The sequence below is a fragment of the Manis javanica genome, chromosome 5, assembly GCF_040802235.1.
Source record: "Manis javanica isolate MJ-LG chromosome 5, MJ_LKY, whole genome shotgun sequence".
Classification (NCBI taxonomy): domain Eukaryota; kingdom Metazoa; phylum Chordata; class Mammalia; order Pholidota; family Manidae; genus Manis; species Manis javanica.
The window spans coordinates 5,656,069-5,674,413 of record NC_133160.1 but is presented as its reverse complement, the minus strand read 5'-3'; the positions used below and the strand labels follow the sequence as shown (position 1 = coordinate 5,674,413).

Sequence of the window (18,345 nt, the reverse complement as noted above, 5' to 3'; positions counted from 1 at the left end):
ACGACGCCCTCCATGATAACCGGGACTTGGCAACGGCCCCGCCCCGCGGGATCGGACGGGACGTGTGCGTCACTGCGGCGCGCCGGAAATGGCTGCCGCAGTCGCCAGTGCCCCCGGAAGTGGTCGCTGCGGGAGATTGTTGTTGACTCTCTTGGCTGGCGATGGGTTGCGACGGGGGCACTATCCCCAAGAGGCACGAACTGGTGAAGGGGCCGAAGAAAGTTGAGAAGGTCAGCGACATGGGACGGGCGGGGGCCGGGGTGATGGGGGTTCCTTGGGAGCGAGGAGAGGTAGTGGGGACAACGAGCGGTGTACCAGACGTAGCTGCGCTTGTTTTCCAGTTTGGAGAATCCAAAATTAACAGTAGTATTAATAACGAGCCTTTATGGAATGCTTCGTATTGCCATTTACCCGGCAGTACGCTGAATAGCGTATCTCATGCAAATCTCACAACAGTCCTGTGGGTACATAGTATCATTATCCTCACTTTTCAGACATGGGAATTGAGGGTCAAGAGGATAAAATTGCAAAGCTAGGAAGTGGCAGAGCCAGTATTTGAAGCCTATTTGACAGTGGTAACAATGATACAAATGGCTGATGTTTATTGATTGAGCTTCCTATACACTGACTTCATTTTCTCGGGGAAATCTTCCCCAAACGTCCCTTTTATCCCCATACAAGGTCCTTCTCTTAAAAACTGTCTTACCACCGTGTGTACTGCATTCGTGGTTGATTGACGTCCGTCTCAGGGCTGTAAGCTCCTCGTGGCAGAGGCTGTACATGTACCCCCTCCACGACTAGCACAGTCTGGCACAATAAATATAGTGAGCAAATGAATGAGTGAATAATCATTAATTCATATAGGTAATTGAGCAAATTATATGTAACAATTTCCATGCCACTGACAGGGAAATTGAGTCAGTAACATGACCACGATCACACAACAGGCAGGTAATGAAGCCAGAATCCCCATCCATTTATTCAGGATTTCAAAGCTAGCACTTTGTAGTTAATAGTCAGTAATTACATGTTAATAACCAAAGGTACCCAAAGCACATAATATGGTGCCTGGCACATGTGTGTGCTCTACATATTCTCAGAGCCAGAAAATGACCTTTTTGAAAGGTAAATCTCAGATGTCACTACTGTATTTAAAAACTCTGGTGGCTTCCCATATTCAGGGTAAAGTCCCACAAAGCCCTGTGTGATTAGATCCCCTGCCTCTTCTTTCCACCTCATCATTCCCCAACACCCACCCACCCACCACCATCACCACCATCTTCATTCAGTTCTTCCATTCTGTTCCAGCTATTCAAGCCTTTTTCCTTAGCCTGGAGTATGATGTCCTCAACTGGATATGTTTTCCAGTGAGCTATTTATATCATTTCTTTTCTTCATTCAGTGCTTACTCAGATGCCACCAGTCTACCCAGTCCACTGTACCTGAAGTACACCTTAGTTCCAGTCACTCTGTCCTCTTCTGCTACTTTTTTCTTTATAGTACTAATCACTGCATTTATTTGTTCATTGTTTATCTCTCTCCTATGTGGACAGGGGCCTTATATGTCTTACCTCTGTAATCCCCACAATGTGTCTGCCACACAATAGAAACCCAGTAAGTATGTGTTGAGAATGAATCAACACCCAAGAAGATGAAGTGTGCCTTCTAATCATACCTATGTATCCATAGACTAATGCTGGATAATTAATACCCATGAGAGCTTTTGCCAAAAAAGTATTAACCTCAGTTTTAACTTGTGCCCAGGGCCAAAGAGTTGTAGCTTAATAAAAGGCTTGGCAAGAAACAGGTGTCAGAAGGGGATAGAAAAGAAGAAAGGGTGATCTGAAAGAACCAGCATGCTCAGGCAGGACTGATTTTTGTTATCCGCATTTATTCAACAAATACTTACCAAGTGCTCATCACTTACACCATTCTAGGTCCTCGGGATACAGCAGTAAACAGAATCCAGCCCTTGTACAGCTTACGTTTCAAATAAATATATGATAATATCTGTTAATCACTCATATGGCTTGTTTGGTCTAGTGCAAAACATTAAGACCTTGCCCTGAAAGAAGAAGAGACCTGAAAAAAATGTTTTCAGAAGTTTTTTGGGGGAACTGTTTTTAGATCCCTGGGTATGGAGTAATTTATTACTTTTCTGTCTTCCCCAAACTTTCCCAAGTGTTTTTTGAATCAGTAAAGTCTTGAGAGTGAAGCAGGTGTTGGGGGAGGGGGGCCAGAAAGTAGGTCCTGGACTTGCTGAACATGGCTTTTTGAGTCTGCAAAGGATGTAGTAGATCAACTTCACTGGTGACAGGTCTCTCTGTGGCTCTACTACAGTGTGAATTTTGATAAAAGCTATTTAAGCTGCCAAAGTGTGGCTTTTGGATCTGGGGGAAAGATAAAATACCAATTGCAATAGTGTGGGTTTTGTTTTGCTTTTTGTTTAAAATGATGGAGAGTGGTGATATAAAAAGCATGGTCCCCAGAGCCAGCCTACCTGGGTCCCTATATGCTACTCCAACTACCTGTGTCTTCAACAACAAGAATTTTTATGAGGGCTGAAAGATTGAGTCACAGAAACTGCATAACACAGTGCCTGTACATGTGAATACTTAAGCAGCTCTCACAGCAAAAATTAAATTTAAGGGAATTTGCTTATTTTTCTTTTCTTTTCTCTTTCTATGTTCTCCAAAATGGACCATCCTGTTAACATTATTTAGCTGACAGTTTAGGAGGGGGAAGAGTGGGACATAGAATATTGTGTAGGTGACTGTCATTTCAGGGTGTACAAGGTCCTATATCTGGATTGTCAGTTAGATAAGGATTTGACGTGCCCCCTACTGAACAGATTGCAAAAAATACTTACATGTGTGATTTTTATCGAGAATTATATAGTCTTTGTGATGAACTTCTAAAAAAAATGTCTATCTTCTCAGTTTTTAGTCCTTGGGTTCTGCTAAAACTTTGGAACCTTTCCCATTATTAAGAGTTAAACTATACTGCTGTTTTTTTCTGTACAGTTTCCCTAACTTACTATTAAGATGCAGACATTAACATTTACATGTAGCTTGTATAAGCAGTTTAATGACGTGATGTAAACTTGATGTTTTGCATTAGGTGTCATGTTTACAGGGGACTTTATTTAACCTTGTGTTGATTACTCTGGGTTTTTTTTTTTGTATCATTAATCTACAATTACATGAGCAACATTATGGTTACTAGACTCCCCCCGTCATCAAGTCCCCACCACAAACCCCATTATAGTCACTGTCCATCAGCATAGTAAGATGCTATAGAATCACTACTTGTCTTCTCTGTGTTGTACAGCCCTCCCCATGCCCCCCCACACATTATGTCTGCGAATCATGATGCCCCTTTTTCCCCCTTATCCCTCCCTTCCCACCCATCCTCCCCAGTCCCTTTCCCTTTGGTAACTGTTAGTCCATTCTTGGCCTCTGTGAGTCTGCTGCTGTTTTGTTCCTTCAGTTTTTCTTTGTTCTTATACTCCACATATGAGTGAAATCATTTGGTACTTGTCTTTCTCTGCCTGGCTTATTTCACTGAGCATAATACCCTCTAGCTCCATCCATGTTGTTGCAAATGACAGGTACTTTGGCTTTTTAAATCCCAATTTCGTGCATCACTATCTTTCTTTTAAAAAACAAAGTCATCACTGTGGTATTACTGAATAAGACTTTACATGTAGAACTGTGGGCCATATGTCTTTCAGAGGTGAAATTAATTGAAAGGTTTTTCTTTTATTTTCTTAGGCTGACAAAGATGCTGAATTGGTGGCCCAGTGGAACTATTGTACTCTAAGTCAAGAAATATTAAGGCGACCAATAGTGGCCTGTGAACTTGGCAGGTATGGTTCCTTTACATAATCAAGATGAGTTTTTGTTAAATGATATTAAGAAGAATTTTAATGTGTAGATGTAGTTCTTAAGTCATAAAATGTGAGTTATCTCAAGGAAATTTAAGAAACCTTGATCATTGTTCCTTGTCTCTGAATGTACTTACTCCTTTTCCTATTCAGTTTGGTTTATTTAATTCGTGGATTGAAAACTCAGAAGCCAATAGGAGCTAAGTCATGATTGTAAATGCATGAAGGAGCCGTGTTGTCCAGAAAGGAAAAGGGGACTGGGGGAGACTGGAGAGGTCATGTCCTGTCTGAAGGAGTGACTGCTACTTGGGTTCAGCCAGTTGCAGTTTAAGAATATGAGCCTAAGATTCCAGAACTTTTGATTTTTTTTTTTTTTCAGGGAAATAATGTGTGTTTTTATATTAAGATTCCCAATTTTTAAAATCCTTTTTCTGGTCACACTTAGCCCTCCAACTGCCAGATTACAATTGTTGATTTAAACTAGTTTCTTTCTTTGTATGCTCTGGAAATTGTTGAGGCATGATTAAATTTACTTTTTTAGTAATGCATGACATTTCTGTCATTACATATCTATGGCTTCGGACTGTCCTCAGTTTAGTCTTCCTACTTTGTGTGAAGTTGATTGTTGCCAGAATGTTTTGACTAGTCCTTATTGCTGCAGACTTTATAACAAAGATGCTGTCATTGAGTTTCTCCTGGACAAATCTTCCGAAAAGGCTCTTGGGAAGGCAACATCTCACATTAAAAGCATTAAGGTAAGACGGGTGAGTCTGAAGTGCTCGAAGGGTCTCAGCGGTTAAGGCTTATTTTGTAGAACTGATGTTCATTATAGACTAAACTCAAATTTGGAATGCAGTCCAACCCAACCACCTAATAAAGGTGTGATTTTGGGCAGATCACTTAAAGCTCAAGCCAGAAGTTCCCACACCTGTCTTTCCTGCGTTATAAGTCTGTTATGATTTAATATGGTGAAAGAACTGTGAAAATTCTTAATGTGCTATATAAATGTTAGGAGGCATTATTTTTGTAGTTGAAACTCAGGTACTTGAATTTTTTTATTTGGAAGACACTTTTATAGTAATAGGTGGATCACTGTTAAATCATGGTAGTTATGTCCTGCTGATTAGAAGTTCTGATTGGCAGTTCAAGTTTTTTCATGGAAGTGGAAAAGCAAGTTTTTAGGAGAGGAAGTTTTGTTGAGAGGACAAAATCTTTCAAGTCTGGTCAGTGGGAGTCAAATCAGAAAAGTAGTGAAGGACACGAGAGCCATCAAGCTTGTCAGCCCTGTGTCTCACAGGTGAGACGCCCGTTGTGAGGGCCTCCTGAGGCCCTGTGGCTAGTTAGGGAGTCCTTCAACCAGAACCAGAGCCCCTGACTCCCAGGCTAAGGTGCTTTTCTTTCCTTTTTTAGTGTTTATTATTACTTAGGCCTTTTGTTTGAATTTTGGAGGTCATTACAGGACACAGTGTGTTTTCATTTCCAGCAAATTAGTAATTTTGAAACGTAGCTTATAATAGTTTTTAGAAATGCCCATGCTGATTTTTGTAATCTTTTACTTTGGGAAGAGAATTCATTCCTAAAACACTCATGGTAGCATAATTGTCCCAGAAATGTGATTATCATTGGAATTAATTCATACAACTCTATACTTAAACATAATATTCAATGTATGTGGTTACACTTTCAGTTTTAATACAACAAAATCCAAGAAATCAGAACTGTAGAGACAAAAATATTCAAATAAAACAATGTAAATATACAGGGTATCATTACTACAAATTAATAGCCCACAGACACTCTGAGCAGTGAACTTGATGAGACACATGCCAGCTGTCAACCAGGAAGCTAAGGGTACGGGTGGTGGCTTTCCTGTCAAGGCACTCAGCTGCTCCCCCAGGTGTTGACATCAGTGGTGTGCTTCCATGTGAAGAAATGCCTCAAAGGCCAACGGGGCTAAGATACTCCTTGTGAAGTTGAATTTTTGAAGACCTGAATGGCTGGATCTTGGAAAGTGATAGTATTTTCTGGCTAGTGTTCTGCCCTGGACTCATTAGCCTCATGGATGTACTGTCTGCTCAGCTGTCACTGAACATGCTGGTCAGTACTATGGAATAGCCTCACTGAAGGAAAGATGCTTCTGTGTGCTTGAAACTGATACAGAACTTTCTCTTAGTGGAGTAATTTTTCATGTCAGAAGTTACTTTTTCTTAATAGCAAAATATTTGTAAAGTAGAAATGAATATGCTAGCCAGTGAATTTTAAAAATCTTGTTTTCTATCACAATTGATGGCTTAATTCTATATCCATGTTTAGTTCACAGACAAAGAAAAGTATCTTGGAAGAGAAGGGTTGTATGGGAAGGGACTAAAATGACAATTTCTGTGGTGATTTAGTGGGTTATTAAGGCTAAGGATGATTCGTTTTATCAAATGAATTCTTAAAATTTGGGTGGCTTTTCACAGAATGTGACAGAACTAAGGCTTTCTGATAATCCTGCCTGGGAAGGGGATAAAGGAAACACAAAAGGAGACAAGCATGATGACCTCCAGCGGGCACGTTTCATCTGCCCAGTCGTGGGCTTGGAGATGAATGGCCGACACAGGTCAGTGATGGGTGTGGGGCAGATGGTATGACAGCCTGGTTAAGTGACACCGGTACTGTTAGGATTTGTGCCGTGGCTTTATCATCACCCTTCTTTAAGGAGTCCTCTGGTTCGGATAGTACCACGGAGACAGCAGTGCTCAGCACAAGACCACATCATTCCCTACCAGCCATTTGTAATACTCTGTCCAGGTGCACTCTGTTTTCTGTGGCCTTCTGTTTAGAGAGGAGGAGAACCTAAAGCAAAGAGGGATTTGTCTTGACAGTGGGTTTCAGCTTGGGGCAAGTTCACCTGATTTAGTGAGACCGAGAAATGACAATGGAATGTTCTTGAGGTAAAAGAGTTTATTACCCGGCTTGTTCTCCCAGAGATAGGTCAAGCCCTAGAATTACATCTGCATCGAACAGTCTGGGTCTGTAATCCTCCTTGGTCTCTGCCTCCACCCAGAGCACTGGGCAGAGCTCTTTATATAGTGACTCAGTGAATAATAGCTTATTGCCCACGGGCCTGGAAGCAGTAGCCTAGCAGCAGGCCAGTTCCATCATCATGTAGTTCAGGGTCAGGTGAGGATCCTGGCCATAGGAACTTCCATTTTCCCCACAGGATTCTTAAAGTTTCTCATGTGATACTTAAAAAACTTGAGTTGGGTTATTTGATCTTTTCCTATGGGAAAGAAAGCAAAGGACAAATGTTTCCCATCAAACAAATCCCATTTCCTTACAATCGCTAGAAATTGTGTAAAACATTACAGAATGTGTGGTCCCATCAGTCAGCTACCGGCCCAGCTGATAATGATAATTTGCTTTGAATTTGTAGCTAACAAATCTGGCTAGAGCACCAGAGCTCTTAAGGTTGAGATTTATGTAACAAATGTAAGTGACCTGTATATTTCCCCCTTAAAGAATATACATGTTGAGTGGGTTGTGGGTGCCTTTTTATAGGCTGTCTCACTAAGCAAAAGCTTTAAACTCTTTCCACTGCTTAGAATCTTCCATCTAACACATTATATTTTGAAAGGTAGTAATTTTTTCTGTTTTCATTCAGGGACGTGGGAGGAAAGCATCTTAAGTAAAGGCTTTAATTGAGCTATAAACAACCACACTTAATCTGGAACATTCTGGCATATTTGTTGTATACATTCAACAGATGTGTGTTGTATATGGCAAACTCCTCCAGGAAGATTAGCCACCAGGCTCTGAAGGGGAATAACCTGGCCTTAACGGATTTGGAGAGACGACTTTAGGCCTGAGGAACTTGTACTTTTACAGATTATATTCTTTTTTAGATAGTCAGAATTTAAATCATTTAGGCCTCTCTATAAAGTTCTATTTTGTGGTAACTATGTGAGGTGGTGGATATGTTAACTTGCTTGATTGTGACAGTTATTTCACAATGGTATATATGAAATCATCAAGTTGTACACCTTAAGTTTATACAATTCATATGTCATTTATATCTACATAAGCCCAGAAAAAAGAATAAATAAAATAAAAATTTACATTCACCATTTAAGTCAAGCAGGAAATATCCTGGGGACTAGACTCGTGCACCTAACCTTGTTCCACTTTGTGTGTGTGTGTGTGTGTGTGTGTGTGTGTGTACACACATTATTTTGAGGTGGAAGTCATAACATAAAGTTAACTGTTTTAGAGTGAGTGTTTCAGTGACCTCTAGTACATTCACGGTATTGTGCAATCCCACCTCCATCTAGTTCCAGACATTTTCTTCACCCTAAAGGAAAGCTCCCAGCCATTCAAGCAGTCACTCCCCATCCTTCCCTCCCCAGCCCTCCTGTGCTTTCTCTCTCAATGGATTTACTTATTCTGGATATTTCATATAAGAGTAGAATCACATCATATGTGACCTTTTGTGTCTGGCTTCCCACTTCTTTTTAAGAAAACCGTGGTTCACCCCAGAAGAAGAACTTAGCAGAAACAGGCTCAGCTGCGGAGTCTTGTGCTGGTTGCCTGCAGCTGCTGCCCCCATTGTGGCTTCCCGAGCTTTCTCCCTGCTGGTGCCCTTTGACCTTGGCTGTTTTTTCTCTTCCCACACAATTGAGCTTTGCCCTCCTGCTGTTAATAGGGCCTCCCCACTAGAAAATTGATTTGGGGGTTAGTTTGTAAATATAGTAAACTTTGTATAATAAAGAATTAAGTAAAAATTGAAATACAGAAAAAAATTACTAGTGTAACCAAGACATTAAGTCTTTGTTTAAAGAAAAACAATTTTCTAAAATTACTAATAATTAGTAAGGGTCCATAAAATAGGTTTGGTTTTTTTTTTTTTTGTCCTAAACAACATTGAATGAATTTAATACAATGTTGTGAACTTGGTTTTTGCCAGGGCATGCTAGGGCATGCTTCCCTAGACTTCCCTAGAAATATAAACAAACGTGTATTCTTCCCACGGTTGTGGAATGATTATTATATTTTGTAACATGAATTTTTTCCTACTTCTCTAATTTGAGCATGCTTTCATGGCCATGTGTATCTTACTCTTTCTAACGGCTGTATGAGTGTCCATGATTTACTTAACCATTCTTCCACTAATGTTCACTTAGGTGGTTTCCTTTTCTGTCTTGATACAAGCGATACTGTACTACACAACTTCATAAATATTTGTGCATGTGCACACGTGTGAGCATGTTTCTGTAGGAGAAATTCTGAAAAGTGATGCTTCACCTAATACTGTCATACTGTCCTGAAATGTGCTGTGTTGTATCCATCCACCGGCAGATGTGCCTGTTTCCTCGGTTTCCAACTGGATACCTTCAGTCTCTTTCATTATTGCCTGAGAGGTGAAACATGTTATTGCTTTGAAATGCATTTCTTTAATACTTGAGGTTAAACATCTTTTATATGCTTCAGCCATTTTTATTTCCTTTGTTAACAGCACATTAATGCCCTTAGGCCTGTTTTTCTATTGTATAGTCTTACTACTCTGAATCTCATACATATTTAAAATATCCTCTCCCTGAGTTACTATTCTATCTTCTAACTTTTTATGTTTGTGGGGTTTTTTGATGTATTTATCTTTATAGGAGAGACTTTTTTCCCAGAGGATTATTGCAAGGTGACAGGAATGGGATTTTGGCCTGTGTTTACGGTTTTAATTTCGAGATATATATATTTTAGACAGACTAATTTTTTTTCTTAATAGGATTAAGTGTAACCATTTTTCTCTTTATAGTTCTTGGCGTTTGTGTAAACTAAGCAAACGCTGACTGATCATGCAGGTGGTAACTCTGTCATTCTCACTTAAGTCATGCTCCACATTGGATTCCTCCCCCAGGTTTTGCTTCCTGAGGTGCTGTGGTTGCGTGTTTTCTGAACGAGCCTTGAAGGAGATAAAAGCAGAAGTTTGTCACACGGTGAGTTGTTGACCCTCGTTCCTTCTCAGGAGCTGAGGAAATCAGGTGGTTTGGGGTCCCTTCCTCCATGTGGCATTTCAGTATCCTTCCGTTCCTCTGAAACACGCATCTGATTAGTGCTTCTCTGCCTCGAACCCCCCGTGGCTGGTCGTTGCTGGAAGCATAAGACTCCAGCCGCCTCTTGTGACATGTACCTTCCTGCTTGGCCAGCTCAAACCAAGTTTAGGCTGTTGCATCAATGAGCCACTCTCTCCTGTGTCGTTGTTCTCTGGCCTCTGACCTGACCAGCTGGAGGGGTCCTGTTCCCCATGAGACTTACTTCCAGAGCAATTGCTTCCTCTGTGAATCCTTGCTGCCAGACCTCCTTCCCCACTCCCTGGGCACCTTGTCCCACTGGCCTCATCAGGATGGAATGGGTAGTTAGGGGATGAACTGGGAAGGTTTTTTTTTTTAATGAGACTATGTTTTTTAGAGCAGTTTTAGGTTCACAGCAAATTTAGGAGGAAAGTGAGGGAATACAGGAAATTAAGGGATATCCCGTAATCCCTCTGCCCTGACACATGCACAGCCTTGCCGCCATTCCCTTAACACCCCCATCAAAGTGAGACATTGGTTATAATGATGAAGGTACATTCACACACCATAATCACCCACAGCCAGAGTATACATCAGAATTCCCTGTGGGTGTTGTACATGGCTGTGGGTCTGGACAAATGTGTAATGACATGTGTGAGCACCAGGGCATCTTACAGAGTGTTCCCACTGCCCTAAAAATCCTCTGTGCTCCACCTGTGAGGGTTTGAGATTGGGGAGTCCATCTCCTCACCTCCAGGGCTTACTCTCTGCAGGGCAGTGGCACGTCCTCAGTAGACACTCACATGAGTGAGCAAATACTCGGTGTACGAGCTCGTCTGCTCAGCTCACATGAAGGAAAATCTGGTGACTTTGCTTCTGTGGTGTTGCTGCTGCAGCCCAGAAGAGTCGTGCCTTTGGTGTTCTGCTAGCCCTTGGAAAGCCTGGCATTTAGTTTAGTGTCATGGATGTCAAAAGCTCCTGATGTATTTTTCCCCTGTATTAACTCTGCTTGGATTTAATTGATACAGTCCCTGGCTTCCTGGAACCCACTTTGCCATTGGAGAGAGAGACAGTCACATAACTGAGCAAGGCAGTGTTGGCTGTGACAAATGCTAGGAAGGGGACAGAGCGTGATGTACCAGAACGAGAGGGGCCGCCTGAGTGGTGGTCGCCAGAGCACCTCGGAGGTTTGAGCTGAGGTCTGAAGGGCGCGAAGGAGCCAGTGAGCCAAGTCTGAGCAGAAACTCGGTCAGAGGACTTCGCTGTTCAGGGAACACAGTTTGGTAGGGGTGGGGATGGGAGTGAGGTCGATGAGCTTGAAGGACCGTGCGGGGTAAGGCTGGGGGCCACGCTTGGGCTTGCGAATTTTATTCTAAGGGCAGAGGGAAGCCATGGGGCAGCTTTAAGCCAGAACGGATGTACTTTAGTTTCAGAATGATCCTCGGTAAAGGAAGTCAGGCATGGAGGAGCCCATGGGACACCCCGGCTGAGCCCAGAAAGAGGTCAGCGAGGGTATGGGGTTGTTTCCACTTTTGGGGGATTATATGAAGCCATCATACAATTTGGAATCTGTCTCACAAGCTTTTACAAAAGAAAAGAAATTCAAACAATGCATTCAGGAGTTGATTTTTGTCATTTATTCACCAATATTTATTACATCTCCCAAGTTAGGATGTTCTAGGTGTTCCAAAGGGAAATAGGATGTAGGTGACATGGTCCCTGCGTTCTGGAGACCAGTCCTGCAGGAATCATAAGTTACAGGAAACAGTCAGACTCTGCTTTGTCTTTTGAGGTTACATTCCAAGCCTAAAGATGTTGCTGGAATTCAAGGACCAACCAGAGCACATTGGGTTTTTTCCTTTACTTTTTTTATTTTGGTAACAACTTTATTTGTAATAGCTTAGAACTAGAAACAGTTTAAATACCTCTCTTGCCAGTGGGTTTCAGCCCCAGGCAAGTTCACTATGGATTCAGTGTAACCAAATAAATGACAGTAGGATGTTCTTGGAGTGAAAACGTTTATTACCCGGCTTGTTCTCCCCCAGTAGGTCGAGTACTAATGTCTCTGCCTCCACCCAGAGCGCTGGGCCGAGCTCTCTATATAGCGCAATAATAGCTTATTGCTTACGGGTGTGAAAGCAGTAGCCTAGCAACAGGCCAGTTAAATCATCAAGTGGTTTAAGTTCAGTGAGGATCCTGGCCATGGGAGCCCCAGCTTCCCCACTATGCCCATCAGCAGGTAAGTGGATAAACAAATCGTGGTAGTGTTGTGGGGCAGACCAATCTGATGGGACCTCCCTGCACCCTACGTGAGACCTAAACCTGGGAAAGGGTTCTTCACTCTGACTGAAAGAATTCATAGGCAGATACAGAAGGTACAAGCAAAGAGAAGTTTGGTAAGACAAAAGTATACACTCGAGGAGGGAGTGTGGGCATGCTGCAGAGATGAGCAGCCCAGAGCACTTTCTTCTGGCCGTGCTGGTGAGAGATGGCTGGACGACAGCGCGTTCTCATGAGTCCGACTTTCCCAGAGACGGGACACGACTGCTGGTGGTAGGAGAGGGGCAGCAGGCTGGTCCACTCAGCTCCTGAGAAAAAGACCTTGACACCCAAAGCTCTGGTAGACAGGGTCTAGCGAGATTGACTTTGTGTCCTCTGCATTTTCATGCTTTATATTTACGGCAAGGGGTACTGTTTTTTGTTTTTATTAAGATATCATTGATACACACTTTTGTGAAGGTTTCACATGAAGAACAAAGTAGTTACTACATTCACCCATATTATCAAGTCCCCCCCATACCCCATTGAAGTCACTGCTCATCAGTGTAGTGAGATGCTGTAGAGTCACTATTTGTCTTCTCTGTGCTACACTGTCTTCCCCCAGACACCCCACACCATGTGTACCAATCATAATAATAGCAGGGGGTACTATTTTTATATTTATGGTATAAGGTTAACTTTTAAAGTAAGTTTAAGTAGAAACTGGGTAAATATTTAAAGAAAAATAATAAGATGCTGACAGTATATTTGTCAGGGGAATGCCTGAAGTTTGCAAGACGTCATCATAAGTGTTGAAGGGGACAGCGTTGGGGAGGGAAAAGGGGGTGGAAGACATGGTGGGTGTTGAGAAGAGGAGGAGGAGGAAGCGGCCTGGGCAGCCTGTGGAGATGGGGCAGAGGTGTTGGCACGGCACGTGGTCAGAGGTACGAGGCAGGGTACGGGAGCCGGGAGAGTCGCCGGGGCCGGCAGTCAGGCTGGATGGCCACAGCTTGGAGTGCCAGGTGGAGGAGCAGGTCTGGGGGGATGCAGCAGAGGCGTCCATGCCTTTGCAGCAGCAAAGTGCTTTGGGAGCCCAAGTGTGTAAAGCTGTGCAGGCTGGACAGAGAAGGAGGGGGGAGACCTTGACAGTAGGTGTGAGAAAGGAGCTTGGTGAGAGGCATTGTGACGGAGAGGGAACCCAGTGGATGGGGCCCCTTTGTGCAAGAAAGGAGCTTTGCGTATGCTGTCTGTTCAAATGTGTGTGTGTTTTAACACATAGCCAGTGAGATGTTGTTTCTGTGTTAGATGCATTCACAAGTGTGCTTAGGAAGTCCGCTTGAAAGTATATAAATATGGGAAGTAGGAAACAAAGCTGAAATTTATTACAGAAACCAGATGTCCTAAATCATGGTTACCAAACCTGGCTGCACTTTGAAATCCCCCCAGTAGTTTGGTAAGTTCCCATTCCCTGTCACTGACGCACCCAGTAAATCTGCAGAGTTGGTGTGGAGCCCCACAGATTTCTGCTTTTAAGAGTTCCCAGAATGACTCCAGTGGGCAACCAGGTTTGGGGGACTCACTGATCTAAAGCAGTCAGACTTCTTTCTTCTGCCCACAGTAGTAACCATCTCTCAGACTGGTGTGCGATGGGCCTCAAACATCCATCTTAGTGACACACCGACAACTGCAGCAGAAGAGAACCGTCTGCGCAGGGCTTCCCAGTGAAGTTGTTTCAGTCCCGGCAGTGCAGCATTGCAAGGGACTCTGAAGTCACTTTGTTGATGCTTGGGAAAATTCACTGGAGGCCAGTGGACTTTTGAAAGTGTGCGCCTTGAGCCCTTCCAGGGAAGGGAAGGAAGCAGGGGGAAGGGGAACTGATGGCGTCAGCATTGCACAAGGGGAAGCAGAGGCCAGGTGAGGGCCAGAGGGCTACTGCCTCCTGTCTCTTGGTGCCTCGCTTCCAGTCACAGGACATGGGCTGTGACTCAGGAATACCTCAGAGAGAAAACTCTCTAAAAAATAAATCTGTCGCTAGAAGAGCAAGTAGCACCTTTCACCTACATAACCTATATGAAAACTGCCTTTGCGTGGCTGGACTGAATACTGTACGTATTCATTTGCTAGGGTTGCCGTCACAAGGCACAACTGAGTGACTTAATGGGAAGTGCTCTCACAGATCCCTGTGTCAGTCAGGCGGGCTCCCCCTGAGGCCGTGAGGGCGGGTCTGTCCCAGGCCTCTCCCCTTGCCTTGCAGGTGGCCGGGTTCCCGCTGTGGAGTCTTGTCTCTGTGTCCAAATTTCCCCTTTCTTTAAGGACACTAGTCATATTGGATCAGAGCCCACCCTAAGACTGCATCTTAATTAATTACATCTGCAGCGACCCAATTTCCAAAAGGCCACATTCTGACATACTGGGGTTAGGACTTCACCATTTTGGTAGGCGGAGGGACACAATTCAACTAGTCTAAGACTGTACAATTCAGAACATCATAGAGCACAGGACCGTCAGTGGCACAGTTGAGTGGGAGTCGTTCATTCATTCATGCCCGCAACCAGTATTGAGTTCATTTATTCCTTCCTGCAACTGATGTATATCAGTTTGGCTCACTTACCAGTGCTGGCTTGGGAATATCACTTCATCTCTCTGGGCTTTAGATTCTAATATGTAAGATGAAGGAACTGTAGTAAATTCTCAGACACTTCCCTTTTAGACCCAAATTCCAAACAATAACATTTTTAAATGAAGAAATAAATGGTAAATTTGTGTCCTATTATCAGGAAATGAGACTAATACTTCCAAATGAAAGTCTCCACAAACGGTAGTTAACAGTAAGTATATCAGTCAGGGTTGGCTAACTACTGTTAACAAACAGTCCACAAATTCCAGTGGCTAATCCAGTGGAAGGTCCTAGTTGGGCCACTTTCCAGGGGAGAGTTAAAGGCTCAGGCTCCTGCTGCCTTGTAGCTCTGATGGCCTTTGGTCTTTGGAGTATCCTCCATTCCGTGGACTGGTGGGAACAGAGAAAGGAGCATCTAGTGAAGGTCTTCATAGGCCAGGCCTGGATGTGATGGTCATTGCTTCTGCTTACATTCCATTGGCTAGAACTCAGTCGGTGGCCACGCCCAACTCCAAGGGAGCCTGGGAAGTGTAGTCTAGCTGGATGCCCAAAAAGCGGTGAGGAACACCAGCCATTTCTGCCAACCCTGCCAAAAGGAAGAAGGTGGTGCAATCCAGGAGCTATAGCACGTTGGGAAAGTGTGAATGGAGCGAGGGAAAACCACAGTGTCAAAGTCCAAAACAAGTATTTTCATTTTTAAGGTGATGTCTGAAATTTAAAGAAACCGGTATCATAAGAATGATGTCAAGAATCTCAGGGATGTTTAGGGAGATTTTTCTGGACTTTTCTCTCTGTTGTTCCAGCTCCTTTTGTCTTTTCAATTCACTAGAAGAGACTCGGATTTGAAATAGCTCTGGTTCTGCGTTCTAAAACACCTGGTGTGCACACTTGACTTCAGTAAACAGGGTCCGAAGAGAGGCAGTTGCTAGGTTTTTTTGTTTTCACTATAAACAAATCACTAGCCAAAAAATTAACTGTATTCCCCACTGTGTTTTTCCCTCCTTGTAATAAGAAGAAACACATTGGAGTAATTGCAGGTTGCAAAATAAATTATGTGCTTGTTACTGCAAGCATGATCCATTGTTCTACAGTATTGGCCTCACCTGGGAGGTTTTGTTTTTGTTTTCTCTTTTTAATAAATGCAGACTTCCAGGCCCCTCCCAAGGTTGCAGAATCAGAATCTGCATTTAATAAGGTCCTCAGGTAATTTGTATGCATGTAAAGTTTGGGAACTGCTCATCTAGATATCAGAGGTGTGATCAGTAGCATTTGACTTGCTAGCTTTCTGGCTTCGTTTACTTATTAGACTTTGTGATGTGGTAAGTGAGTGGGTTGTGTGGATGTTTTAAAGTCAGAAAAAAATTTACACTCATACTCGTTTTTTTGTTATTTTCATGAAGAGGGTGGAGTGGAAAGAGTGAAAATGAGTTAGGAAGGAGGTTATCTTCAAAAGGGGTATGAGAATTCTGGTTCTCAGGCTGTAGGTTCCTTCAAGTTATTTTAGCTTTCTTCCATCTTTATGGTCTGTGAATATTAAGCCTCAGGGAATCACATAATGTACAGCACAAGCCATAAACTTTTACATGTAAGAAAAATATAATAGGAAAATTGAACAGTAGATGCTACATGTTAGCAAGAAGGTTCTAGTACCAAGATAAATTATCTCAAGAGCCCTGTTAATAGGTTGCCTTTAAGATACAGTCCACAGCACTGTATTTCAGACATTATTCACATTAATTTTGTTCTTTTACCTTGTAAATCAACAGTGAGAGCCTGGCTCAAGGCAGCGTGAGCAGCGGCTCCTTGTCGGCTCTGAGCGGGCGGAGGCTGCTGCTTCTGGTGGGCTTCCCTGCTCTGGCTTGGTCCTGGGGGCTGCCTGCGCTCAGCCTCCCCTCCACTGCTTCCCTAACCTCCTTTGTACTTCCCTGAACGTCATGCTGCCTTGTGCCACCATGCCTTTAGGTTACTTTTACTAGTTTTACTTACGTTGCTGTTACTGAAGTGATTTGAGGCAGCTTCTTCCATTGAGATGTTTGAGCCCTTTGAGGGCAGATGTGTGGTTGAATTCATACATCTTTGTAAGAAGTAAGCTGATGGACTGCCTGCCTGGCTCCAAATCCCAGTTCCAGCTGCTTAGCTGTGTTGTCCTGGGAAAGTCTCATGTCGCCCAGTGCCTCAGTTTCCTCATCTGTGAAAAGTGTCAGACGTTATTCTAAGGGCTTCATCCTCACAGCAAATCTGTTAGGTAGCCACTCTTACTAGGCCCTTTTTCACAGTAATAGGGCTGCATGTGAATTGCCATTGAAATGGAATGAGGCCAGGCTTATGTTTCAAGCTACTTGAAAAGTATTTTTTTTAATGGAGTTACTTGTCACTGAGTTGTTCTAAAATGCAGGGGATGTAATTGTGGTGAATTGGTGCTTTCTGAATAACCGGTCAGAGTGCAGCCAGTCAGTAGCATCTGTGAGCTGTGAGCCCTGGGCTTGCCTATAAAACATGTTAACACGTGGTGCTGTGCCGTCAAGAGATTCTGGCAGTCTTCTCTTTGACAGTCTTAACATTTTCCATGTGTGCTTCCCTTGAAATTAAATATCTGTGGGGAAGAAATGTTTGTTTAAACAAAGATTTTAATATTCTGTGGTTAGCTCAAGTTTGGTGGGATCTGCTTTCAAAGCCTCTTTTCCTTCTGTTTACCTTCATGCTTTTCAAGGGCTATTCTCATTGGCTCTGAGTGGATTTGACTTCATTTCTGTGCACGGAAGCTGCAGTTTAACGGCAGCATTCTGCTTTGCCTCTGAATTACGCATTTATTTCTTCAGTGTCCTCTTCTGTGGTTCCTGCTTCCCTTTGTTTTAGTTTTATGTTTTGCTACTTAATAGTTGTACATTTTTGGTCTTGTATGGTGACATAAATACTTGTAAGGAAGAAAAATGTATAGAATGCCCTCAACCAAACAACAAAAAGTCAGACTTTTTATGGACCTCAATCTGAGTAAAAAAAAAATTAATTACCATTCATGCCTTTAACTTAGACTGTTCAGTGTGGTAACCACCAGTCATATGTACATATTTAAATTTCAGTTAATTAAAATTATAAAAATTAAGATTCACTTAATAAGTCACACTAGCCATATTTCAAAATGCCCAAAAGCCCCTGTGGCTATTACTGTTGGACAACTTCAGAGGTAGAACGTACATATCACTACAGAAGGTGCTGTTGGCACCACAAGACTGCAGAAACCTATGGCAGCCTCTTTAAGAATTGTGTTTCAGCTCCAGATTCATTTCATTTTACCCAAGGGAAGTGGACTCTTCTGTACTTTGCTAAGATAACCAGAAAGAACAGTTACATTGTTCCCAGCCAAAGAGGATTGTTTTAGATAAGCGTATTTTCATTTTCAGTGGGACTGTGTTCTTTTTCAGAAACCACATTAGTATCTCTAAAGAAGATGTATTCTTACTCTAACTTGAGCCTGGATCCAGATGTTGGAAGGATTTTGATTTTCAGCCAAGTATTTGCTGAGGTGGTGGTCCTCC

General features: G+C 42.8%; 1 protein-coding gene across 2 annotated transcripts in view; it reads left to right on the top strand.

The window, feature by feature from the left end:
* Positions 1 to 66: 66 nt before the first annotated feature.
* RTF2 (replication termination factor 2) overlaps positions 67 to 18,345 on the top strand; it is a 36,069-nt gene continuing 17,790 nt past the window's right edge. Inside the window, exons 1-5 of one of the 2 annotated variants that reach the window (XM_037006337.2) lie at positions 67 to 230; positions 3,774 to 3,868; positions 4,548 to 4,641; positions 6,349 to 6,488; positions 9,780 to 9,858. In XM_037006337.2, coding sequence (XP_036862232.2) covers positions 162 to 230; positions 3,774 to 3,868; positions 4,548 to 4,641; positions 6,349 to 6,488; positions 9,780 to 9,858 — 477 coding nt within the window. In that variant the 5' untranslated portion in view covers positions 67 to 161. The remainder of the gene's footprint in view (positions 231 to 3,773; positions 3,869 to 4,547; positions 4,642 to 6,348; positions 6,489 to 9,779; positions 9,859 to 18,345) is intronic. The other variant, XM_037006340.2, reaches the window with a different exon arrangement.